Consider the following 27,895-nt stretch of genomic DNA (forward strand, 5'->3'; position numbering starts at 1 on the left):
CGTCCTATTCTTCATAATCATATTGAATTCCTGCTACGTTTACATTTTTCGTTGTGATTGTCCATTAGTACTAATTAACAAGCTTCTCAAGTAAGTAAAATTGTATTCTTTTTTATACGTATTTTTTTAACCTTTAGTAGGCCAGATCCTTGGAAATTGAAGATAACAGAAATAGAGAAAAGGAAAAAAAATATTTTTAGGAAGATGGGTCTCTGTATACTATGCGATTGACCGCAAAATTACAAAGCATTACAGACGTTCTGTCATTCTGTTAAACGAAAGCGTTCTGTAGCTTGAGGAATGTGATAGATATTAGCATAATTATTGAGTGTTACTATTGTTTGGTTGTTTTTCAGTTCTCTGCTGCTGATCATTATTTTAATGTTAATCATTATTACTAAAATCACTTTTTTTTGGCTTTAAATGATAATGGCACTAAGTTTGCAACTATGGCCGAATACAGTGCTAAATTAGTGCTGAAGATACGGCATAGAAAAAAAAATTAGTGCTGTTACCAGGAAGCCAAAAGTTTCTTATGGCTGTATCATTAGAGAAAACAATTCATCCCTCATTTTCATGATGAGATAAATAGCACTAATTTTCTTTCTATGCAGTAACGTTAAAACTAATTTTTGGAGTAGTTTCAAAATTAAGTGTTGCATTATTAAAATTTGGTGTGACTATTCATGTTATAACAACCCCGCCCACAAGAAATGTGGAATTCTTTCTGATAAGAGCACTAATTTCCTTTTTATCTGCATCGTCAGCACTAATTTTTCGCATATTTTTCAAAATCATTGTTCCATTATTAAAAGTGGGTGCTCCATTATCACATGAAGACAACCCCACCACAAAGAATATGAAATTCTGGCTTTCTGGCAAGAGTACTTTTTTTTTTCATGCTGTGTCATTAGCACTAAGTTGACACTATTTTTTGGCGTATGTGTGATAATTAATCTTCATGTGGGTAGCGTTGTCTTCACGGAAATGAACGCTTCTTCGTACGACTGCTGACGAAGGTAACAGAGATTGCTGAAACAATTTAGTGCAATTAAAATGCATTCGGTATTATATTTAATGCTGTATATGTTATATGTTCAAGTTTTATATTATATGTCTATGTTATGTATATATGTTTAATGTATTATATGTATATTTTTACAAATTACATGAGTCAAATGTATTCTTCAATATAAGTATAGATGTAATAGTTTAGTCATATTTACACCATAATTTCTAATTCGGTGTTCTGTGACGTCTCAGATTGATACTTCTATTCTAGTAAACTGTGCGGAGAGAACAAGGAGCAAACAGGTAGTCTTGCGTTGATAAAGATAGTGGGGACAGGAAAACAACAACATCCATAGCGTTGTCGATGTTTTCCAGATATGCTAGTCGTGGATCTATTGGCATTTGTACACTTTCAACTAGCAATGTGAGAGCTCAGAAATTGACCTTTTATTTTTATACTAGTTTTTTTCTTCACGCTTTTTTTTTCGTGGGAAATTTTGGGCTGTTTTTTAAAACATTTAAATTTTATTTAAGATACACTAGAACTGTCCACTTTTCTTTTTTCCCATTTAAACATAAAAAAGCATTTGGTTGCTGTATTCTAAACAGCAAATATCAAAATTTTGGAATTGAAGGAAGCAGTTATACGATAGGTGCCTAAAGGAAAGGACAGTTCGATGGACGCAGTGGGTTTTCTGGTTTGAACGAATTGTTTATAGAGCTACCATTTTCAACGACATTATTATTATTATTATTATTATTATTATTATTATTATTATTATTATTATTATTATTATTATTATTATTGTAAAAAGTTGGTAAGACTCAATAGTAATGATCATATATACAATGGCCAAATTAATTTATTTAGCCTGTTAAATTTCAATGGAGGTGAACACTGAAAACTCTCTCCACACGTTTTATATTTCAAACAGTACAGAAAGAAGAAATTCTTTGAATAATGAACTTTAACTACTGTATTAAACTAAATTCATACCCAAAATGGCCGTTTATGAATTCAATTTTGTAAACTGAACTCATATTACGAGGAATGATCAAAAAATAAGGTTACAAAGCCTACAGGGAAACGTATATATATTATTTCATACAACCAATACAGCCAACAGATAGGTTATTTTTCAACATAGTCTCCATATTGATTGAGGTACTTGTCGCATTGTGGGATAAGTTTGAAGATTCCCTCCTGGTAAAAATACTGTCGAGTGTTTAGCCACGTTGTCACGAAGTGTTTCAATTCCTCGTTTCAAGGAAAGTGACGGCGTGCTAGGTGCTCCTTCAAGTGCGAGAAACAGTGGAAGTCGCTTGAAGCGAGGTCCGGACTGTAAAGAGGGTGGTCGATTATGTCCCAGCGAAAACTACTTCAACAACGTGGTGGTCTTCCGGGCTGTACACGACCATGCATTGTCATGAAGGAAGATGATGTACGCGGTGAGGAATCCTGGCCGTTTACTCCTGATTGCTTCGCGCAATCATGTCAAGATCTCACAGTATGTTTTGCCCACTGAAATCAAATAACTGAACGGACTTCTTCGCGAGGCCAGTTTTCCAAACGAGTCGCTATTTGTGTTTACCTACAACTAGCACCATAGGTAGCAGGGTGCTGAAACTCTTCACAGTTGCCAACTCCATCTACTAAAATTACCGCACACCCCTCATTCCTTTATATTTGATGAAATTCCAGAAGTATCAGCTTTGTAACCTTAGTTCTGAGCCTTATTCGAATTGGAAGCTCACAATGAAAATGTCTCCCGAACGGAGAATGAAATTTTTATAACAAAGCGAAACTGTTTTAGTGTTTGTTTCCTTGCCTGCCAGTTTAAGTTTAGGCAACCTGGTTCAAAACACATATCTGTTATAAAATATCTAACTTTCAGGTGTTCGGTAAAATGGTTACGCAACCAAAACGGCACCTGTGATATATTGAGTTTAACTTACACTTGCTGCAAGCAATACAATGCCAGTTTGAAAACCGATCAAGATAGACAGCTGCGGACTGAAGATAACGTCTCGGAAATAGTAAGTATTATAAATATGCTGTTATAATTGTAGAGCCCATTAGTGAAAAATCAGGTTATATCTGAATAAGAAAGTGATACTAAAAAAAATAATAAAATGAAAAATTCCGTTACTTTCAGAACCTGGCTTTTTATGAGAAAAAGAATACTCCATCCCAAATTCCAAAATTCTGCCATTTTTTGCGTATCTATGGCAACATTTGTTTACTCTATTTTCCTAGTATGTTCTCTTCCCTTTTTTCTCTACCTGTTCTATCTGTCCTTTCTCTGAACGTAAAAGCGTGCTCTTAAGTCATACATTGAGCAGTTGAAAATTTATTGTTCTATGTCTTCCAAAAACACAAACTCCATTAACCCGAAGATTTGTGTGTCATATGATGCGCTTTGCTGTGTACAACAAAATAAATTTATTCTTTTAGTTTTCAAACTAATATTCGAATTCAATGATTCTAGAAGCATCTTCGCGAGTTTCGTGCCCTCAACCACATGAGGTTGACACATGACACGATTATCACCATAACTATTAATAATAGACTTGAGGTTTAAAATATTTCAAAAGAGTTCTGAACTATTCAACTTCACCATCTGCTACATTCCATACTTGCAAGCACTTAACTGGGTCCGAACTTCTTCTAGAATGTTTAAAAGTCCCTGGCCATTATGGACCTTCGGTATAATACGATGATAGATGAGGCGCAAATATGCCACGATGTTGAACCATAGCTAGTGTCAGTCACGAGCTATAAACGAGAAATCAAGTCACTGCGGATTTTCTCGCTTCCTAGAAACCCACTAAAGGATTTATTGCTACCATTCACTTCTGTCACTCCCAAGGACATGTACAGGGTGGCCAGAAAATCCGTTTACACCCGCACTTATTCTATTCGTACATTAATAATTCTTAATAATACTTGTAGTTATTTGGGTAAAATGTTCGTGTGTGCATCTTTATTATCCCTGCACAGTTTGATACGCCTCCATATCCTCTTACTGACCCGCTTTAGCAGCTGCGGTATCACAAGCTGGAAGGCTTGAAAGCACACTTGCCCGCAAAGCATTACTGTCCACTCACTACTTCTTCCTAATGTGATTTGATGATACCCCACAGGACATTGTCTGGCGTCGTAAGGCCCGGACTTCGAGGCGGCCAAAGGTAAAGGGCTGGTGAATTTGGGGACCAATGCCCAAACAATTCGCCAGGGAAAAGTGTGCTCAGGAGTTCGCGAAAAGCAAATGAGAAGTGGGCGAAAGCGCCATCGTGTTGATAAACAACCATGTTGTTGATGCCCAGCTGTGGAAGAAGCCAATCATTCAAGATCTCTACATAAGTAACCTGGGTCACGGAACCCTCAAAGAAGTACGGACAAAAGATGTGTTATTCAGTCATTCCCGCCCAAAGCATGACGTACAGAGGATTGTTCTCAATTTCTTGATAAAAATATGGGTTTTCCTTTGCCCATGTAAAGACGTTCCTATCCCTGGGACTCAGAAAAATAGCATATTCATCAGAGAAAAGAATGCACTTCCGAGGAAGAATGGTGGGGAAGGCTTCTAACAAATCCTACATACTTCTTGCTGGCGGTTAAAGTCATCGTCAGTTAGTTCATTGGTGGCTATTGGGCGGAATGCGTTTAGGCCTAAGTCCATTTTCATGTGGAGCTGCATTGTGCTTTTTGCAATTCCAAATTCTCCAGAACGCTTTCTGGTCGACTTGCAGGGTAATCGCATCACTGACGCACTAACATCTGCACACGTTTCCTTTCGAGTTGATGAACGACTAGAACGAGGGGTACCCAAACACTTCCCAGGCGAAAAGCTTTCTTCCTCTACGTGACCCAAGTCTGATGACTTGGTGGCTTCTTGCCGAACCGTTCACGAAACCTATCCATCACCTCCAGTATATTTTCGTTGTTGTACTTCCGTTCATAGATCCACACACTTGCTACTAATTGCTTCTCCAAAGTGAAGTCACTGGTATCTTCCATTGTTGTTCACCAAACATGGAAGGGCGAGGCAATGAACTGGTCAATGCACAGACTTTATCCTCCTCCTTCCGTGACAGTTACGCTTCAATCACACGACAACTCACGTGAGAAGCACTGTTGCCACATCAATGAAAGGTTCAAATCTTAAACATGTTAACATGTACGGCAGTAAAGACTTTCTGGCCACCGTGTAGGGTTTCTTTATGTTAGGTTTGCATTCCAATTCGTTCTCGTTTAAATATGTGAAAAGTCAGAAAAAAGCACCATTTATATTCCTGGTGGTTCTTTATAGTTGTGCTTTATATTTTAATACTACTCAGAAGACCAACATTCATTTCCACCCCACAAAACACTATGATCGGGTCATTTTGGCCTATGTACAGCTTCTCTCTCGAAAGAAAGTACGCTTTAAAAACAGCATATACATTGTTAAATATTTGAATAATGCATGGAATTTCAGCCACATATACAGCGTGGGCTCTAAATTGCTTGACACTAACAGGTATCCAATTGTCAATTACCTTGAGTAGCAGTAGCTGATTCACGTAAACAATATGTTATGATGTGGTTCGTGAATAATGAATATGTTGTAAGAAGTGATTTTATTAAAGATTTAAACCTTGTTAATTTTAATTAAGTAAAATTTCAATGAACAGAAAGTTGTTAAGAGATGAATGTGTCTTTGTACTTCAAATGTCACACTGACCACAATGACAAAGATGGATATCAGTCCAAAGGGGTTTTCTATCTGGCGAGTAAGGAGGATAAAGCTATATCCTGGGAAGATATGGCAGAACTACTTGTGTCTAGAACATCTAGAAAAGCGTATTACTTCTGAATTTGATAAATTATTGTCCAACGTTACCGTATTAGTGGTGTAATACAGTATGTTTTGTGCTTAAAAGAAGTAATTTTGTATTGAAAAATGACGGAAGATACTTTTGATACTTGATTTAGGTAACCTAACTTCCTAACCTAGCTTACTATCAGGAAATAAACTACGCAGTAACTACCTGAGGTGTCATTTTGACCCCTATGTTCATAGTCTACAACAGAAAACAATATTTTTTCTTTCCTTTTGGTTGTCAGATAAGCAGAGGACATACATCAGTAAAATATACAGTTCCTATTTATTATATAAGAAAAGAAACTGGAACAAGTTTCAAAGATATACTTAAATTCTGAATCTAGTCTATATCGACGCGCAGTTATAGATATATATATATATATGTCTAGAGGTCAATGTGTATTTGAACAATACAATGCAATCTTCTGTTAAATCTAGATTTTTTCTATAGCTGAAATTGCTCTTTTTATATCAAAATTGTAAATTTCTCGCACTTGAGATATTTTATGCCAAAACATTGGCGTCAGCACCACATAACTTTGGGGGTACTGGGGTATATGGAATACCCCATGAATGCAAGGGGTCCTCCCCCAGGGAACTAAAAATAAATAGTCTTCGTACATTACATTTTAAAACATTTTTGACTTTAAAAAGCAAACAAAACCTTTGTTTTATTTTTGTTTTATGGAATTTTTGTGTTTTATTTTTACCTTTGATAGTCTAGTTCTTTTTGGAAAATGTAGTACTAAAAAAATACACACACACACACGCGCGCACACACACAGAACAGGCCCGCAACCAGAGGGGGACCAGGGGGGCCTGGCCCCCTAAACTTTTCGTTACCCCTCCAGACCTTAACACAAAATACTATTATTAATACAAAAAGCACAATTCAGCTATTGGCAAGAGAATGTATAATGACTTACCCCCCCTAACATATTCATGACCCCCCCAAACCTCTGTGGCTGGTTGCGGGTCTGACACACAATACACTTTACAATTTGTGTTTATTCAAGCAGTAAAATTAATCCCTGTTTTACAATTTTAGTTAAACTCAAATGATATGTCAAATACAAAATAATGATTAAAGGTAATATGAAGTGAATATTCAGAAACAATAAAGTTTTGTAAACAGGTTTTAGGCTTACAAGCCTATAACTAATGTAAATGAGGCTCAACAATGTATAGTTAATTTTTTTTAAAGTTCAATTTTCAATTTTTTTAAAGGTAAACTAAATTCTCTTTGCTCTTCGCTATCTAAACGAAAACAGTTTGTTACTTTAAAGTTTATTGCACCTTCATAGGGCCAAAAACTGCCTGCTTTTTATTTTCACAATTGGAAACAAACTTTTATGCTACTTTTTAAATATCCACTTTGTCTAACATGGTTGTTCCACTTTTAGGTCATAGTTGACTTAAGATGCTTGAAATATTGGGAGGGAAGGGGGGACGAAAGCAGTTTTACAAATATTGGTGGAGGGACATGTCCCCAGTGGGATTGACGCTCGTGCGTCGAAACCCATCACAGTGATATGACTTTCTCTTTGTTTAACACGGTCCAGCGTACGATTTAATTTCAAACCACTTTCCTCTATGATTCATAGACGAACCAGAGAGTTGTTTGCTTTATGTTTCCCGATCTGAGATTTCTGTTTTTTTCCGGTATACGTTGGTAATGCTACTGATAAGATATATTAAAGAATTGTACGGTCTGTAAAAGAGCCAGCGTCTTGATACAATATGGTCTACAACGTATGTATCAACATTCTGTTTATTGTAAAACAAAACTGTTGCGAGTTTTTTTAAAAATTATCATTAATAATTTGGACGTCAGTGTGAAGGGGGTTTAATATCAGTACATTTTTTACATTAGTATTCATTAAATGTGACGTCGTGGTCAGTTTTGAATACATTTGTAGTATAAAATTCCTTATTCTGGGATGTATTGAAGCCGGAATGTCCCTTCTGTTGCTTTAGCAGCTTACGCAGAAGTTCAAGTGGGAGTGTCAAGCTTCCAAGTCCATAGAAATTCAGGTGTTTGTATACATATTTTATTATGATAAATACTTATTTTTGCATATCTTATTTAAAAGGAAGTTTAAATGTAGCTTTAATAATTTCATAGTTTCTTAGTTGATAAATATTCAAATATTTCTTTGTCAAATGACTTATGGCCCATGATACAACTTTAATAATTCCACAGTTTTGTAGTTGATAAATAATTCATTTCAAATACATTTTTGTTAAGTGACATGCGGCCCATGCAATTCTTTCGTAGTTTTGCAATAATTCGTAATTAATTTCAAATGCATTTTTGTGAACTGACCTATGGCCCAACCTGTATATTAGTTAATATACAAAAGTAACTTTTCTTGAGTGTCCGGACCAATTTGATACAATTTTGACATTTCGAGGATTAAACAAGGATGCCGTGCTTTCCGCTTTAAATTTCTTGATTTAAAATAGATATATAGATATATGATCAAGATGTTAACTTTTCTTAAGACGAAGAACAGCAGAGTTGAATCACTTACGCTGGCAGAGTGCAATATTCCATTCCAACTCCCACCATAACTCTTTATATTAATTTAATCGAAGTTAAACTATTGGGAACTAAATGCAATCACAAACCCAGAATTTGTTGGTCAGAATGATGACTATGTAAATAGTCCTTACCCCCAACACAAGATGTCGCTACTAGTTCAGTTTTAGTATCCCTCATGCGGCTGACAAGTCAACATTCTTAATCATATAAGCTTTAACTAAAAAGTATAAAATAGAATGCGAATAAAATAAGAATTTTAAGCATCTTTGAAATATATTAAACTTAAAATGTACGTGTAAAATTTACTAAATGCATCATTCTATGAATTCAGTTGAGTTATATTTTTTGTAAGAGTTTCACATCCTTCATTTATAATTTTAGCTACTCTCTTGGCCATCGATATTACAAATATTACAACAACAGGGATGCGCACGAAACAAGAATTGGGGCAGTCTATTTTCGAAAATGAGTGTAAAAGTGATGCCTCGTCTCGAAAAATGTACCTGTTTCTATTGCAAAAGCTTTACCTTGTCTCGAATCTCATCATTAAAATTCTGTCTCGTCTCGTCTACAAGCCAAATTTTAAAAATAACTTCTTTTAGCAGAAGAGAAGGCATTTTAAAAGAATATAATGCGTCTTAATTCCCACTATTTTCTTAAAATTGTCAAAACTATAATTTTAAAGTAAATATTCTTTTAGTGAAAATTTATGATTTTTTAAAATTATTTGTCGTTACGTAAAATTTATCATTGTTGTTATATAAAATTTGTTGTAGTTGTTATACAATTAATTCATATTTCTACTGTGCATTTGAATTTTATATATATAACTTAGAAAAAAAGGTAAATAAGTCTGCAAATTAGCACTTTATACTAAAATTAGTTTGAGTTTATTTGATTCTGTTTCTGTACATAGTATCTAAATTGTATTTGCTAACGCATTCCTTTAAAAATATAAACCAACAATTTCAATTTATAAAAATAGATACATCATCTCTTCACATATAACACAGTCATAAATCACTTTTTTTTAAGAAAAAAAAAGTTCAATTACTTATTATATAATTATTATTACTTAAATGCTTGAATCACTATTAAGGTACAACACTTGTCGGAGCACCGTAATACTGATCAAACATAATATACAAACTGAGTCAATGAATAAAATTACTTTGGAACGGATATTTTCATTTTATTTGGTTCAAGCTGGCTAAAATCGAATATTGTCGTCCTGTCACATTGCTTATTATAAACAACCATGGAACAGAGAATACTATTTGCTTTCGTGGAAACTTTCATTAAAAGGAAAATGTTGGAAAGTGTTCGTGGATCGATCCTACTCTGCGCCAGTAGACAGAATAGGAACTTCTTTACTACCAATATTATCAAGGCAGGGATCCAAGAGCTCTATAATTCAAAGACAGGTTTAAATAACTTATTTCTGAATAGAGCTCCTTCGTGATTAGCCTATGTGGTTGACATATACGCTTTCAGTGTGGGAGACCCGGGTTTGATTTCCAGTGGAAGCTGGTGTAGTTCGGATTCCGGGAACATTAAGGTATTGGTCTAAGTCTCATATAGCCTCGGCAATGGAAGGAACGCTAATCTCCAAACCACCCAAATTATTTCTGAATAATGAGGAGTCTGCAAAGCATACTTTCAAGATAATCAATCATTATGTTTAGATCCAATTCAATGGTTTAACCGCTCTTACCGGTTCTCCCATCAGATCACCGAATTCAAGCACTTTAAGCGATTTAGATCTGATTAGTGATCGAACCCTCTGATTCTTCAAATTGAGATTCTTCAAATTGTATTAGCAACATAATGTTTCTCCAGCGTTATGAGGGTAATTGAATGAAAGAAGTATCGAATTTTGGGCAGAAAAACTAGGATTAATGGAAAGATGAAGAAAATGTGCTGACCACATATCACTCCCAAGTCACAAAGGCCTAACACGGCTAGTGAGCTCTGATCTTGCGGTGCTATTGTATCACAGAGTTCAATATTAAAAAAGCGTCAAGCTACGATATAAAATGTAATGAACAACCATAATGAAGCCATAGGTTCTTAAATACATGGTATACCTAATCCTGACTGTAAATCTATGCGTTCACTTCAGCGCCCCAAATTCCAAACACCACACACACACACACACACACACACACAAACACTTGCTCTACTGACTTAACAGATCCACTTGATTGATTAACATCTCTTTTCAGCACTAAAGCTATATGAGGCGGGTCCTATTGTCCAAAGTGGTATCCAAAACACTGCTTTGGTTTGTATCGGATGCAAGAACCCTCACCGTGGATACAACTGGGACCACGAATTCATAAAGCGTTAGTTTTCAGCCACTTGACCTCGAAGGAGCACCGTAGCTACTTTAACAGAACTTGACTTCGAGCACAAAACTAAGACTGTTTAAAAGTATTTATTGATTTAATTATTAGCTTTTAATTCTTTAATTCATTGACCCATTCTGAATACAATGAAATTAGTATCAGCAGTGTTTCCATTCTCTGCAAACAATATCAACTTCTAACTGCTCACTTCTGCTTCCTTGAACATACCAAGATTCATAGCAACTCCACTCAACTTTGAAATATATCTCATTATTCACAGCCTTTGATAGATACATTTGTTCTTCGGAAAAGTTAAAACGAAAACCTATATTGCTCAAGGTTTAATCAGGTTCATGTACAGTATTTCCTAAATTAGGAAGTGGAAGTGATTGCTCTTGCTGTGTCTGTTGCTGCTGCTGTTGTTGTTGTTGTTGTTGCTGCAAAGGTTGTTGGTTCGGTTGACATACGTCAAATTCAGTTGTCTGTGAAGGGTGTAAGTGATTATGCGAAACACATTTTTGGTCATCATCATCATCTTCTTCTGTATGAAGCTTCGGATATGTACCGTTACCTACAGCCTGAAATATAAAAAACAATATATAAAATATGAAACAAGTGCGGTTACTCTTAATTTATTTTGAGATGGTTTCGATGTATACTACCATCATTTTCAATTGGTGAATCTTCGTGGGTTATACTGTTCACCCTTATTTTTGTCTATTTGTCTTTTCACTTTAATTATACCAATCAAGTAAATCATTAGATTTGTTCGCTAAATATTAGATACTGTGAATTAGTAGTAATTCAGATCCCTATTATTATCATCAGCAAAATAAAAATATTTGTTTACACAATAGGTGTGTTTAGTATTAATTTACACTCCTTTTGTTTAGCTCGTCAGAAAAGAGACCAACAGGTAAAATAAGGATGTGAATAATACAAGCTCGAAAATTCACCGGTTGAAAATGATGGTAGCATCCATCGAAAAACCGTTTTGGAATAGAATAAGGATAATGAAATAAAGTAAGCAATGTAATGTAATGATAAACGGTACACGTCAGTTGCTTATTCTTGACTGTCACATTACAGTATACAAAATTTTTTACCAATTTTACTACCTAAAGTAAGAGCCGAAAATGTTTCGGAAAGATTTTCAACATAAAAGGATAATTTAAAAAAAAAACAAACAAAAAAAAAAAAAAAAACTTTAAACATGAAGTGAAAGTATTTTTCGATTATTATTATTATTGATAACAAGATAACAAAGATGATTGTCTACAGAATGCTACAATAGTAACAATTAAATGGGTTTTTAAATGCAACGTTCCATATTTATGCTTTTTACACTGAAGGAAACGGGTGATCATCAAAAGTAAACAATTATGAAATAATTGACGGAATCAGAATGTGGGAAGGAATAGAACGGACACGAGGCTGCCCACCACTAACTTTACAAGACTGGAAATCGAACCGAGGACTTCACACATCAGAGGTACGCGCTTTGCTACTAAGCCACCGTGCCCAATTTTACATTAGAGGCATACATATTCAATAAATCGATTCGTTGTTGCACAACTAGGCCACTATTTTAAATTATTATTTTCATATTTTCCAAGAACGAAAACAAACCTTGGATAAACAAAGTCTACAGATGATTTACTTTAATAAATAACCAGTATCTGATCAAAGTAAAAAAGCTTATATTACTGACTTTGTGTAACAGTTTCGGTAATGTATCTTTACCTTCGAAAGACTCATTATCTGATGTACACTCATATCCAAAATTATTGTCGCATGTCTATAAATATGTTGTTGTAGGAATATAAGTTGATGAGAATTTGCCCGGTATTTCTTGTAATGTTAGTATGTGTAGAATCGGCAAAGACATGTATGTGGAAAATTTCATGTCAAAAGAGCAGTAAATAAGAACAATAAAACGAAAATAAAACTTTCTTGTCCATTTAGCAATATTCGGTTTTACTCATTCTAATTTTCATATTTATAATTCTTTTCCTATGAAATTTACCATAAATATACATTTCCCGATTATACACATAGCATCAGTATTAAAAGTACCCTGCAAAATCATTATCAAATTATATTCTTACAAGAAGACAGTTATAGATATGCGACAATCATTTTGGACTGTACATTATCTAAAGAGTATCACATTATCTGTAGATAATATTAATAATTTAATGTTATAGTTTCGTCAAGGTTTCATTGTCTTCATCACACATTATCTGTAGATAATCATATCTGAAGGATATATTAATAACCTTGTGTTCCAATTTTGGTGATGTATCATGCCTTCATCAGACACATTGTCTGATATAGACTATCTGAAAATTATCACATTACCTGAAGATTATATTAATAACCTTGTGTTCCAATTTCAACAATGTATCACTGGCTTCATCGGATACATTATCTAAAGATTCACATTATCTGAAAGGAATATTAATAACCTTGTGTTTCAATTTCGGCAATGTATTGTTGCCATCATCAGACATATTATCTAATGAAGGTTATCTGAAGATTATCACATTAATTAAAGATAATATTAACAACGTTGTGTTTCAGTTTCGGCAATGTATTATTGCCTTCATCGGGCATATTGTGATGTTCATTATCGGAAGATTATCACATTTTCTGAAGGGCACATTAATAAGCATTGTTATATTTCCGGCAATGTATCGTTGCCTTTATCACACACGTTATGTGATATACATTATTTGAAGATTATCACATTTTCTGATGGTTACAACAATAACATTCGTTCCATTTTTATAATGTATCATTGCATTTATCAGACACATTATCTGATGTTCATTATCTGCAGATTATCACATTATCTGAAGAATATTAATATAAATTTTTCGTTTTAGTCTTGGATTTGGAATTTTTACTTAAATTAGTTCCAAAAGCCAGAAAAGAGATTTACAGATTGTCATCATAAACAAGTAAGTACATGTATCTCTCGGGTGCAAACTTAGAAAGTCTTCTTTGTTTTTTTAACAAGAAAATGGTTACTTTCCATGTTCAAAACTTACTCTTTGCTGGTGGAATTCCGAAGTACCATGACTACTCTCCTACCTCTAGGCAGAAACATAAAACTTGCTATTACAAAGAAACGGAACGTTTTCTCAATATTCTGTTTTCTATCCACTGAGTAAAGACTGTCATCGAAACGTAACTTTTTTTCTTTTTTCTTTCTTTAATTTATATTTATACAATTGCTTTCCCACAAAAACAGGAAATCACCTTGTAAATGAATACTTTCAAATGTAAAAGATTTATTACATCTATAGCTTCAGGATATTAATATTGGTCGATTTGAATTTAATGTGAACAAGCTGAGACTAGAAGACAATGTTAAGTACTTTTCAAGGCAGAGAACACTGCAATGAATTCTATTTATAATGGAATCTGTTTTTAGCAGAAATATATGTCGAAAAATTAGTCATAAATTTCATATACAGTTAAACTTGTATTAAATGAAATCTGTCAAATACAAACATACAAGTCATTATTATTCTCAACAATAGAAAGTACTTTGAGCGTTCAATAATGTAGAAGTTCGTAAATTGAACACTGATTATTATTATTTAAAGATTGGACACAGAAATATTGTAGATGACAGTAACTTATTATAGAATTCGAGCAGATGCATAATATTAATTATAATTAAATTCGCGTTATTCTGGTTTTGGCTTTAAAAAGTAGAATGGAAGGTGAAATGAAAGTGGTTGGTACTTTTTTCCTCCAAATTTCTGGGAATTGGTTTGTTAATAATCTTTTACTTTCAGTATGTCTGCAAAGTTCAATCTATGCAGTTATTAGTGTTAATTTTTAAAAAATTAAATTACACATTCTAAATATAAGATTTTAAAACTTATTTGGCGTATGTATTGATTCCTAAAACAAAACAAATAAACTAAAAAGAATAATCAAGTGTGACAAATAGAAAATGCTTAAGTAATTTGAATTATGATTGAATTGAATTGAACATTTTATCATTACAGTGGGAGTTTGGCCCTGCTTTTTTGAAGTTCTGTATTAAGCGGAAAATCTGTCCCAACGGAAATAAGATATGGCAGTGTGGGATTCTGTTAAATATATTATTTTCGTGGTATTTGCTACTACTCTATAGATTCTGTTGCTATAAATGAGGAATGAGGTTTACAACTCCAACATTCGTTCCAGCAAATGTTACAGATACACGAGTACAAAATAAAGATAAATTGAAAGTTTTATAGACTCATGGTTACATCCGGACTAAATTATATAATGACATAACTTTTGGAACATTTTTTTTAAAATTCTGATTAAATTACAGAATCCTGACAAAAATAATGTTGTTGTGTTGAATATAACGGGGTTTGGAATGACAACATGTACCAAATTTATCAAAACTTTAATTCATTTTACTTCGTTTTGTGGATAGAATTCTTCAAGGATACTTAATTTTACTTCATTTCATAAATTGAATGATTCAGAGATAAATTATGCATATCAGTTAGCAAATAACACACAATTTATGGTTAACGAACACGTACAGTACTTTATAGAATTTGTACTTTTCATTACAGGGAAGTAGACCGCACGATCGTCTCTTAAAATGCTGATTGAATACGTGATCAATGTTTTATTGAACATCAGGTGTGCCTGTAACTCTACTTAAATACATGTGTTTATGTTAATAATATGGTAAATGTATAATAAGTTATGAAAATACGACATTTAATATAGGGCCGCCATTTTAGCAGCTGTTAGAGAAGATGTCCCCACAAATGCTAAAAACAAAAACCTACTTATAATAAAAATTAATATTTATTATTGTTTCGCAGCTAAGAATCTGACTTATTATAAATCTGTCATAATGCAGAAGATATGCTTCACGTTTGTCTTTGTACACATGAGAACAATATTGCTGTTACTAGTTTAAAAAAATAATTTCACATAATTAAAAATACAGTGAAGAATTCTAAGGAAATGCCAGGAAATTATTTAGCTAAATACGGAAATAAAATTGTGTAGTAGTTAGATTAATCTTTATTCACGGGGGCCGCGGTTGCTCAGTGGAAGAGCGTTCACCTCTAGTGCATGGGGTCCTCGGTTCAATCCCAGCTCTCGTCAAGTGAACTTTGTGGTGAACAAACACAGTGTGTGTGGGGGTTTTCTCGGGATTCTCCTGTTTCCTCCCACTTTCTTCATTCCACCATTTCCTTCATTTCTCATCATTCTCCTTTAGCCTAACCGGCATAAGCGTGGGACGTAAAACTTAAAGATTTTATTTGATTTTTTTCTTTATTCAGAGCAAATTACATATTGGCATTTTAAAAGAAAAAGAAAGTTTGCAAGAGTTTTTTTTTTCCTAGTGACAACTGATCTGAATTAATTTTCAATTTTGTTAATAACTCTCACTGTAATTGATTTTTTGATACTTAAGTAATTCTTAAATTTTAAATACAATAAATTTCATATTTTCATACAAGGTCGGCTTAGGTGTTTACACGCATACTTTACGAAACATTGCTATTTTCTGTACATGCAATGTTAATATACATATCCAATCAAAAACATGTTAATTAATCTTGCATGTTTTCTACGCATGTTATAACACATCACTACTTTAATATTGGCCCATACACAAATAGAAATTTCTTATACTATTCATATTCTATAATTCGCATTTCAGTACTTATAATTAAACACAGATATTATCAAACCACAATCTAACCATCTTTTCTGGGCAACTAAGCATGCACCTAAAGCTGAATATTTGTGGAAATTATTTTTGTAAACATCAGCAAATTGCAATTATAAAAAAAAAAAAAAAAAATAAATGTATCCATTAAACTGTATTTGTTCCATTGATTTTTATTTACTGTGAAGATATGTCCAATAATAAGTATTGTTATTACGGAACGAGACTGGTTCGAAGAATTTTGTCATTACTATAAATTTGAAATCATTGAATTAGAAAACAAAATTACATTTCTGTTCGCCAAGACTCTTTCATTCTGTCAAGATATTAATTTAGATATGTAGTGAAATATTTGTGCAATACTTGGAAATACAACCATTTTAGACTGTGGAAGGAGGGACTAAATAAAATAAAACTAGTCCGAATTATATTCGTTGCCTTTTCTATGCTCACAAAATTCAACTTATGCCTAGTAAAAGTAATTTGAATTACATTATTAAAGCCTTCCAAAACATTATATTTAGTTTTATCTTAATTTTGAAGAATCTTTCAACAAAATGATATTTCAGCTTATGGAACTGCCCAAGATTTACTGATCAGCAATCAGATGATACAAGTTATGCCACTCATGAAATCCTATCTGTCCACAGGAATTCATAACTACTTTTACACTTGAGATATTTTCCCAATTGTTTTATTTTGTATCATTTTCTTCCACAACTTCAGTTTAATCCTTGTTTTTGAAGTTTACTCATTCGACTTCAAGTCAGGGGCGTCATTTCAGACTTCGCTGGGGGGGGGGGGAATAGCACCACCGACATAAGACTCACGTTTTGTACTAGTATATTAGTAGACAATCGATTAAAGTACATGTATTTCTCAAACTCTTGGCGGGGGGGGGAACAATTGCCCCCTCCTGCCCTTCCTAAATGACGCTCCTGCTTCAGGTGTCTTAATATACCTTATTTCTGTTAAAATCATCAAAATTTTAAAATGTATACCGGAACAGAAATCTACTACGATTGACTTCTATTTAAAGTCATCATCGACTACTTAGGCTCAGCTCCAGACGTTCAGCAAATCAGAGGTTTACACAACCGTCTTCATGGCAACGTTATATTAAAACATATGGGAATGTAAACATATACGAGAGTATAAATATAATTCGCCTATTTTTAACAGATTGACTGCCAAGGTGATTTGAGGGTACTGATCCCACGAGGTCAATACAATTTCTGCTTACCTTTGAGTCGATTATGAATAGTTATATCACATTGTTGTCGCAATATTTTGTTTTTCTCGAAAATGTACCAATAGAAGCCGAGCACCATATGGGTATCTCATGGCCTCTGACAGTAATTTGTTAAAATGAGTATCATATATGATACTCAAGAATCTGGATAAGTATCATCTATGGTGCTCATGGCCCCACAGAGAAAAAAGGTGAGCACCACATATGATGCTCATGGCAGTCAACCTGTTAATAATCATCAAAGTTTCTGTGCGAACACGATTAATGAAATGGAATATTTAGAATACGACAATACTAAAATAATATAAATTCACATAATTTAGAAGAATTTTCCTGTATGTATATGCATTCCCATGGGTAACAAACTTGATCATTAGTATCACTACGCCCATACATAAGCTAGTTAAATAAGACACGACGAACTAACTGACGTAAATGAAAACTTGGAAAAATTGAATAAACATTAATAATAAACGAAATTTACAACAAAATATGACAATGTTATTTAAAAAAAAATAATGCTACAGGAAAAATTAACAATGATATTTCTAGATGCTAGTTGTCACGAAAATGTCTAAAGAAAGGGATTGATGCCGACAATTTGATGGGAATTACGGATATAATGGGCTTAGGCAATGTAACGTAAATACTTTAAAGTAATTTTCAACAGGGATTTAACGAGTTTTGATGCTCAAGCTTGTCGCCATAGACAAGGAGCATTTCAGACCTTATTTGAAGCGAAAAATGAAAAAGTGAGGTTAACGAGTTTTGGAATGATAGGGTTTAAATGTAAGTGATATTGTGTCAATATTTACCTAATATTTCTAATCAAAATAGAAAATAGAAGTATCAGAAAACGATTCTTCTATCAATATATAAAAGCACTCTCGTGGCTGTGTGTCAGGCTTACACCATGCAATTAAAAAAAAAAAAAAAAAAAAAAAAACGTTAAGTTAAAACTTCCACTACTAATAATGTGACAGGCAAAGCACGTCGGTAATAGTACATTATTGCAAGGCAAGCAAAACTACTACAGCGTTTCTCGAACTGTGGTCCTCGGGGTCTGCCCGTATGGTCCCCTTAGATCGAATGTATTACAAAGAAAAAATGGAATTCAAGTGAATTGTGTATCACACACGATAATTGAGAATCTCAGATATATATAGAGAGAGATCATGTTAATAATAGATTATACAATTTAATAAGGTAAAGAGTATATAAATTTGCAACGATAACCTTTAGTTAAAGGGCAAAAGCACAATAGTCCGGTACCTTATGATAACAAATCTTGTGGCCAGACTTGTTTAAACTTGTTATTTAGCTGCTGCATAGCTAGTTCCAATTTATCATGTAACTGTTGTGTAGTCTGTTCCATATTGTCATTTAGCCGTTGAGTTAGCTGTGGCCAGACTTGTTTAAACTTGTTATTTAGCTGCTGCATAGCTAGTTCCAATTTATCATGTAACTGTTGTGTAGGCTGTTCCATATTGTCATTTAGCCGTTCAGTTAGCTGTTGTGTATTTAGTTCCAATTTGTCATTTAGCTGCTGTGTTAGCTGTTGTATAGTTTGTTCCATTTTGTCATTGAGCTGTTGAGTCATTGAATTCATTTGCTGTTCTAATTGCCTTATGAGATCGGCCACATTCGATGTTGACCCAGATGTTGTTATAATATTATCATTTTCCACTAAGTTATCAGCACTAAGGTTATTTTCGTTTTGTGAAATATTCATCTTTATATGATTTCTTGTTACTCGGTAATAAAATATAATCCGTTTTGACAGATTATCACTCTTCCTTCGAACTAATCTCAATAAGGTCCCGGGTTCGAAACACCAATATATATATATATGTAACACACACATACATACAATTAAATATTGCTGTCTCAGTTTGTTTAAAACTATTTTTGTATCCACCAAAACTTATCACAATAATTATTTTAATAAATTAAACTATTTTTATTCCTTTTTGTTAGTTGGCAACATTGCGTCATTGCTTTTAGTGAGTATTCTGTGTGTAACGAGAAAACTAGAAGGTAGAAGAAACGTGTACGCATCCACAAAAAGTACATTAAAAATATAATTAATAGCTCATTTACGTATGATTACATGTACGTCACATCCTACAAACTCGATCAACGATAACACTTTTAAACTTTATATTTTCTTAATGCTTATTATTCATTTTGCAGAAATTAAAAATACAATTCAATTGCTTCTGGCTTCCTCACTTATCATATCTTTAACAGAATAAATAAAACAAGTTTAAACAAGTTTACGGTACACAAGTTTGGCTACAAGCTTTGTTATCGTAAGGTACAGACTATTGTCCTTGTAAATTCTAATAGCTTATGCCTAGGTATACATACTGTAACATATTTTTAATAGTCTCAATTATAAAAAGAATCTATCATGCATTTTCTTCTATTATTACTAACATAAAATTACAGAAACTTTCATTAATACTATCTTTAAAATATAAGTATAATGGTGTATATGGCATTTGTAAAAGTTAATTTCTTTTCGAAGATATTAAAAGTTGAGTGGTCAGTAGAACATTGACTTTAAAAAAGTGGTTCCCAACTGAGGAATGTTTGAGAGACGCTGAACTAACTACAAATACTTCATGAAGGTGTCACGACTGTCTTTGACAATAAAACGGTTTTCAGATACTTGACAGTGCTCGGAGGATTTACAAATTAAATTATATAGAATGTCACCCTGAAAACTATTTTAATATACAACTATTTGTCGCTAAAATAAATAAATAAATAAAAACTAAAAATTATGAAGACTATAATTTAGCTTAATTTTACTTTGGGTTTTTAGTTGTAGATTATTATTGTTATGATAGTGATTTTTTTTGTTTTCTTTTTTATATCTTATTTTTGAATATAGTACTGTATGAAACAACATAAAAGCGCAAATTGTTTACTTCAAATGATATAAATGTTTCGAGCAGTCTTGGGTATCAATAAACTCATACATTTGCTCCTCTAAATTCTTAAAAATCATTCAGGAAATAATATAATTGAATTCCGAATGTTTGCTGACAGCTGTTAGCATTTTCAAGATCACATAAGAATCAATACCATGATATAAACATGGAAATTAAATATTTATATTTAATTCAAAAATAGAAATATCTAGTTGTTCCACAGAATACATATCTTGTATGTTTCTTCATTATCGTCTTCTGCAGTGGTTGGTGGCGAAGGTCTTAATGACGTTATTCCAATTTCTATCTAGAGTGCCAATATACAAATTTAATTCTAATGTTGTCGTTCGAATCAAAAAAACGCCTCGTATGACTGCCTTTCTACGAATGATTTCTTGACGAAGATTTCTTGATTGATTTTACTATATGGGTCCATGCTTTGAAACTTTCAGATGTTTTGAAAGACCTGATGTTGGAACATCGTTGTAATGTGTTACGTTTTACTCGATCTCCTTTAAGGCAATAATACTGTCGTAAAATTATGCTTCCTGAAAACTTTTCGTAATTTAATGAGAAAAACGGAAAGGCTATTACTCACCGCAAAATATTTTGCGGTGAGTAATAGCCTTTCCGCTTTTTCTCATTGAATATAATCACCGCTCGCAGCATTGTGATATTTTCGTAATTTGTTTGAAACCGAATGAAATAACATGCTTGGAATGTCAAACAGAACGACGTCCAAACATCAGACTGTTTACAAAGCCTGAAAAACTCAAAACATAACTTCTGTAAAATGAAACTGATCAAGAAAGCTTAATCGTTGGTAAAAAGTCGGGCAAACGAGGCTTCTGTCATTCGAATGAGGGCACCAAAATTCAATTTGGACATGGGCACTCTAGACAGAAGTTGGAATAATATCATTGGCACCGTCACCATCAACCATTAAGGAAGAAGAGATTTAAGATGTGTGTTCTGTGGAGAAATTAGATTTTATTTTTGAGTATAAACATTTAATTTACATTTTCTTATCCCTGCCTAAATACTTTTCCTTACCTTAGTCTTGAAAATGCTAACAGTTGACGGTGGAAATTCAACGCTCAAAATTATTTTATTTACGATCTATAAGAATTTAGAGGAATAAAAATGGATAGCTTTAAGAATGTTTTTTGAGCAGTTCACATTACAGTGGAAATTCGTATGAATTTTTAATAATATTTGCGGCAAAATTTGAAGAAATCAACCTTGTTAGTTAGAAGTTTAGAGTTTCTTTCAGCACCAAGGCATGAGTCTACAGTTTAACGAGGATCCGAACACATGAACTCTCACCGGAAATCGGGGTGTTATATTATCATCTGATCGATCTGTTGAGTGTATCATCGAATATAAATGCTTTCCTAAAAAATTGTGTTAGTTTTGAAAAACCCTTTATTATGTGGATACAAAATCAGTACAGTAAATTAAGACAGTTACTAAACCAATACTACCAATGGACTTGTTAGAAGCATCTTTCCAGGTAGAACCTTACACTTTCAAAATTCTCAAATCATAGTTATTATGTTGGTTGTCCTTGTTTTTATTTTGACACAGAAAAATCAAACAATGACAATGATGTTCCGCATGACCATTCATTTTCCCTTCCCGTCTCTTTCGACAATTCTAACTTATTGTTTGATATTATACTGTATGGGGCAGATACATGGACATCATGCAAAAGTGATGAAAAACGACAGGAAGATTTCGAAATGTGGGTGTTGAGAAGAATGGAGAGAATTAGCTGGATCGAGCGGAAACCGAATAAAGAAGTGTTAGAAAAAATAGGGGAGAAAAGAACAATTTTGGATGTAATTGAAAAGATGAAGAGAAACTGGTAGGAACATTGCCTTAGAAGGAACTGTATCACGAAGGATATGCTAGAGGTATAGTAGCAGGAAACAGAGGGAGGAACAAAAGAGGCTACAGTTGATAGACGGGATTAAGACAAACAAATCGTACGTGAAGACGAAAAAAGTTAACTGGAGACGGTGGTACATGGAAGCAACTTAGTTGTAGAAAGTGACCTTCCAATAATGGCAAATTACTTGATGATGATGAAAGTCAGAAGTGAATATTTTGAAGCAAGTCTTTTCTACGACACTGAGGAAGAAGGCAGAGAGTCTTGAAACAGTATTCAAATAATTCATTTAACGAATGTGTGGGCGAGTTTATTTTCTTATTAAATATGTATTATATTGTATCATTTAGCAAAAGCGTAAAACAGTTTGATTATAACTTTTTATACTGCCCCAGCTAGATTCCATAGCTTCCAAATTCGGCCGATTGAGGAACTGTCTTTCCGCGATTTTGGAAGCTTATCCACCTGAAAGGACGCACTTCTCGATTGATGTTCTTGTTAAATACAAAGTAATTATTTGCTGAGCCAAACTATATATTTTCATTAATTTGCATTTAATTATAACATGAAAAATATCACAGTTGATGTCCTTGGAGTTTATTTCTTTCGTTCAATGTGTGCTGCTCATATTCCACTCTTCTCTGTAATAATTTTTTCTTTCTACTATTTTTCCTCCATTTCAATCTGATAAACCTTCGATCTAATAGTGTCGTGTTATTTCCAGTGGTGTTATTCTACTTTTTTAACAATCGGTTTTCTTTATATATACTGTATATATATATATATATATTATATATAGATAGATAGATAGATAGGAAATGAAATGAAATCTTAAATTTAACGTCCCACGATTATGCCGGTTAGGCTAAAGGAGACGGTGATAATGAGAAATGAGTGAAATGGTGGAATGAAGAAAGTGGGAGGAAACGGGAGAACCCCGAGAAAACCCACGAGCACGGTGTTTGTCCACCACAAAGTCCACACGGCGCGAGCTGGGATCGAACCAGGGACCCCAAGCACCGGAGGTGAACGCTCTACCACTGAGCCACCGCGCCCCCAGATATATATATATATATATATATATATATATATATATATATATATATATATATATATATATATAGAGAGAGAGAGATAGATAGATAGATAGATAGATAGATAGATATAGTAGATGGATAGGTAGGTAGATAGATATAACTCTTAGGAAACAAACTATACAAGGTAGACAAAAAGCAACTGTATTACTGGATACCACAGGTGACAAGTAGGGACCTACACAGCATCCTAATACAAGATGGTGTCACGAAATTACGTAGCACTGCGAGTATCTTGAAAACGAATTATCCAAGATAGATAGTTGTCAAAAAGTATTGGAAAGACCTTAATTCGGCAATGGATCAATTGTTGATAATGGTATATGTGTGTTTCAAATATAAATAACCACCACCACTACACATATGTGATGATCCCAGTTCTCATTCTTGATGTCTGAGCATTTAAGATTAAGAAATAAACGCTTATACCTTGTTCTGAGAGATCAGATGTTTAACTCTGTAGCTGTAAGAATTTCTAAAAACAAAGACAGTTAAGCTAAAATTTACTGTTCCTGGGTATAACTGGGTAAAATTTACTGTTATGGCTGGGTATAACAAATGGTTATGTGAACTGGAAATATCTTGACAAACGGTTCTAGCGAACCGGTGCGAACTGGCTGAATAGCAGCACTGCTTATTTCCTATTATAAAACAATAATTTGTTATATAAGTACTAATGAACACACGAGAAAGCGTTCTTTTGAGTTTCTTAAGTTATCGAAATTCCTGAAAATAAGTTTCTGAAATGCTAAAGTTAGAAAACTCCGGAATAAGTTCAAAATGGTGTAAACAAACTCAGGTACGCTCTATCTAAATGTCTTTATATGCAAAGAGTACTGTATACATACAGAAACGCATTTTAAAAGACAAGACTGGATATCAGAGGGATTCCCAGCAGTTCCTCTTCTGTCTCCTAAAACATTTGTTTGTGTATGTGTGGTATGGTTCGCAAACAGATATTTACGTAGACATTTCTCTACAATATCTTAAACCACCTAAGGTAGATCCCATAGTTTTCAAACTAAGGCACTTATTAACTCGGAGGTTGTCATTAATCTAACTCCATGTTATTTAGAACTTCTTTCAGCTGACAAATAGTATCAATTGCTATACTGGATATCATATATTAATACATAAATGCATTCCAAACTTTCAATCATTACAATATCGTCTTCAGAAAAAAATACATATGAAAAACGGAGAAAACTTGAGGGAAAAAAAGAACAAAAATGAACTTCTAGCTCGTATCTATTATCTATTGTCTTTTTATGAGATAGTGTATGTATGTACGTGTTATTATTATTATTATTATTATTATTATTATTATTATTATTATTATTATTAGTAGTAGTAGTAGTAGTAGTAGTAGTAGTAGTAGTAGTAGTAGTAGTAGTAGTAATAATAATAATAATACAAAATCCAATCTGTGCCAAAGTGCCACTCTCTAAGAACTCACTAGACAAAGTAACTCAATGATTTAGAGTTCCCAACTCTTTGGTCCAGACGGTTAGTGCTTCACTAATTTGTAGCAAAGTATTTTCAAATACTCTTCTATCTATGGGGAAAATTTCATTTTGTTTATTGTTTTAATGTTCAAAAAGATATATAAATAGGTTCTGTTGCATCTACTATATATATATATATATATATATATATGTAACTTTTAAAATAATAGGTCAAAATCCATGAAATTTTCAATGTGCAAATATCAACAGGGGACATTGTTTGGCATATAATGCAATACCACAAGACTAGCAGTGTTGCCAATCCAACGAAGTTTTTGCCTTACTGGCTCTACATTAGGTCGTTACATATTTCAAACCTAAATGTTACACGAAAATTTACAATACACATTCATTTTTCAGTGTTTCAAACTAAGAACACTAAAATATCACGAATATCTGTAAACATCGTCTTCTACAATAATAATAACAGTGTTACAGATGTATCACTGTACATCAAGCGTACCTTAAATTCTAGTACTACGAACATGATATATAACATAACGTATATACTCGAATCTAAGACACTTTTTCTGCCAAAATTTCAGGTGTAAAACGGAATGTGCGTCTTGGAATTGTATTTAAAACCGCTCTGGCAATGGGGCTGACTAAATTGTGTGCCGCCGCTCATTTCCCGGAAAGTGCTTAAGCAGGATGTCATCTGTTCACACTGTAAGTAAGATTGTAAGATAGTACCTTTTTCTCTTTTTAATCTTGACATTTAAATGTTTAGTTTGAACAAATAAGCTCGTATGATTTAATTTGTACTGTCAAATTCTGAGTTGCTTCATTGAATATCCAGGATCCATCTTAGAATTGAATACAAGAAATTGGTACAACTTTTGAAGTTTAGAAATGGGGGAGTGCGTCTTAGATTCAAGTACATACGATATTTCTAACAAGTATGAACTAAGTTACAAGAAATCGAAAATTTTACTTTCTTCAAAGGGTTTTATTTCGATCAAGTGCTGCAATAAATATCACACCCAATCATGTACAGTAGATGGTTTATAACAAACGAAAAGATCATAACCGTTTACAGCAATTTAATATCTCAATCCATTCCAGAGATGTGATGAATATTACTAAAGTTTGCAATGCTGCTTAAAATTATATAATTGCGAGAACTTGTAATTACAACTACCAACAACTATTGCTGTAATCTTATAGAAGCATACGAAGGCGACAATAAAAATAAAAATAAAAAAAAAAAAAACTACGTCATCTTAAACAGTAAAGCAATTTCTACCCTACTTTTCGTATCTCCGGAACGGGTTGAGATATAAAATTGCTGTAAACAACATTACGATCTTTATGTTTATTATACACCATCTGTGGAATTAGATGTGATACTTACTTTTTCGAAATAAAATTTTTTAAAGCAAATAAACTTGTAACTTTGTTTCTATTAGTTAGAAATATATCATATCACGGTCATACTATTCGACACTAAAATACCTCCGATGTACATTGACACATCTGTCTCATTTATTGTTATTACTGTTGCAGAGGCCTTCAAAGTTTGGATGTTTACAGATATTTGTGCTACTGTAGTGTTCTTAGATTGTATTTAATAACACTGAACAGTAAATGATATTGTGAGTTGTCGTGTAACATCTGAATTTGAAATGTCTAATAATCTGACATGAGACACTAAAGGCCCAATCAACCTAAATTACTTCACTATCAACATATATTGGTTTGTTAGGACATTAAAATGAGGATATGTTGGTAAGTATTTTAATAAACTACGAAGAAATCTCGAGTAAAATAATAAAAAAAGTATTGAAAATGATTTTACAATATTTACGTTCTTCCTCTGTTCATTCAAACAACAATTTTCCTTTCATTACGATCTCAACTATTATAAAAAGTACATATTCATTATTATAAAAAGTACACTCATGTCCAAAACGATTGTCGCATACCTATGACTGTATTCTTGTAAGAATATAATTTGATGATTTTGCAGGGTACTTTTAATACTGATACCATCTGTATAATCGGGAAATGTATAGACCCTATTTGTGGTACATTTCATAGGAAAAGAATTATAAATACGAAAATTATAGGGGGTAAAACGAAATGTTGCTAAATGGACAAGAAAGTTTTATTTTTGTTTTATTGTTCTTATTTACTGCTCTTTTGACAAAATTTGCCATGTACATGTCTTTGCCGATTATGCACATCATTATAAGAAATACCAGGCGAATTCGTTATCAAATTATACTCCTACAACAACATATTTATAGACATGCGACAATAATTTTGGACATGAGTGTATAAACTCAATAATGTCTTGTAAAATATTTTACAATTTCTGCGTTCCTTACTCTTTTGAATCAAATGTTAACAGAACTTTCTTTTCACATAAATTTTCGTTTTTATTTTTCCGTCAACTACTGTCTGTTCCAAATGATAGGTTAAAGGAGTAGTAGAAAATTGTTTTTGAAATAATATGTTTGATACTGCAAGGATGCAATGACGAAAAATTATGATTAAAAATGTCCACGCTGTTACACAACCGGCATTATGCTTTCAGAAGCTTGAAATCTCCCTGACTAGTAGCAAAAATTCTAAGAATTGCGTAACTTCCGGAAATTTCAAATTCCCTGACTCTTCCAGGATATCCCACTCACCTCGCCACCATATATTGCAAGTAATTCAAATCTCCTCATAAGAAAGAGTAATCAAACGGTTCTTCTTTTTCTCATTTCATTTCGTTTTGTCCTTCC

General features: G+C 33.1%; 1 protein-coding gene and 1 long non-coding RNA gene across 7 annotated transcripts in view; one reads left to right on the forward strand and one right to left on the reverse strand.

Moving 5' to 3' along the window:
* The window catches only part of LOC145662469 (uncharacterized), a 70,834-nt gene that overhangs the window by 17,955 nt on the left and 24,984 nt on the right, over positions 1–27,895 (forward strand). For 3 of the 6 annotated variants that reach the window (XR_014127053.1, XR_014127052.1, XR_014127054.1), the window contains 2 exons: positions 2,907–3,048; positions 25,709–25,832. This is a non-coding gene — a long non-coding RNA (uncharacterized LOC145662469). The remainder of the gene's footprint in view (positions 1–2,906; positions 3,049–25,708; positions 25,833–27,895) is intronic. The other 3 variants (XR_014127055.1, XR_014127056.1, XR_014127057.1) reach the window with 1 other exon arrangement.
* LOC145662468 (transmembrane protein 145-like) overlaps positions 9,953–27,895 on the reverse strand; it is an 82,395-nt gene continuing 64,452 nt past the window's right edge. The window contains exon 11 of the mRNA XM_081728074.1: positions 9,953–11,350. Coding sequence (XP_081584200.1) covers positions 11,114–11,350 — 237 coding nt within the window. The 3' untranslated portion in view covers positions 9,953–11,113. The remainder of the gene's footprint in view (positions 11,351–27,895) is intronic.

Source organism: Thermobia domestica, chromosome 10 (genome assembly GCF_964235325.1).
Source record: "Thermobia domestica chromosome 10, izTheDome1.hap1.1, whole genome shotgun sequence".
NCBI classification, from domain to species: domain Eukaryota; kingdom Metazoa; phylum Arthropoda; class Insecta; order Zygentoma; family Lepismatidae; genus Thermobia; species Thermobia domestica.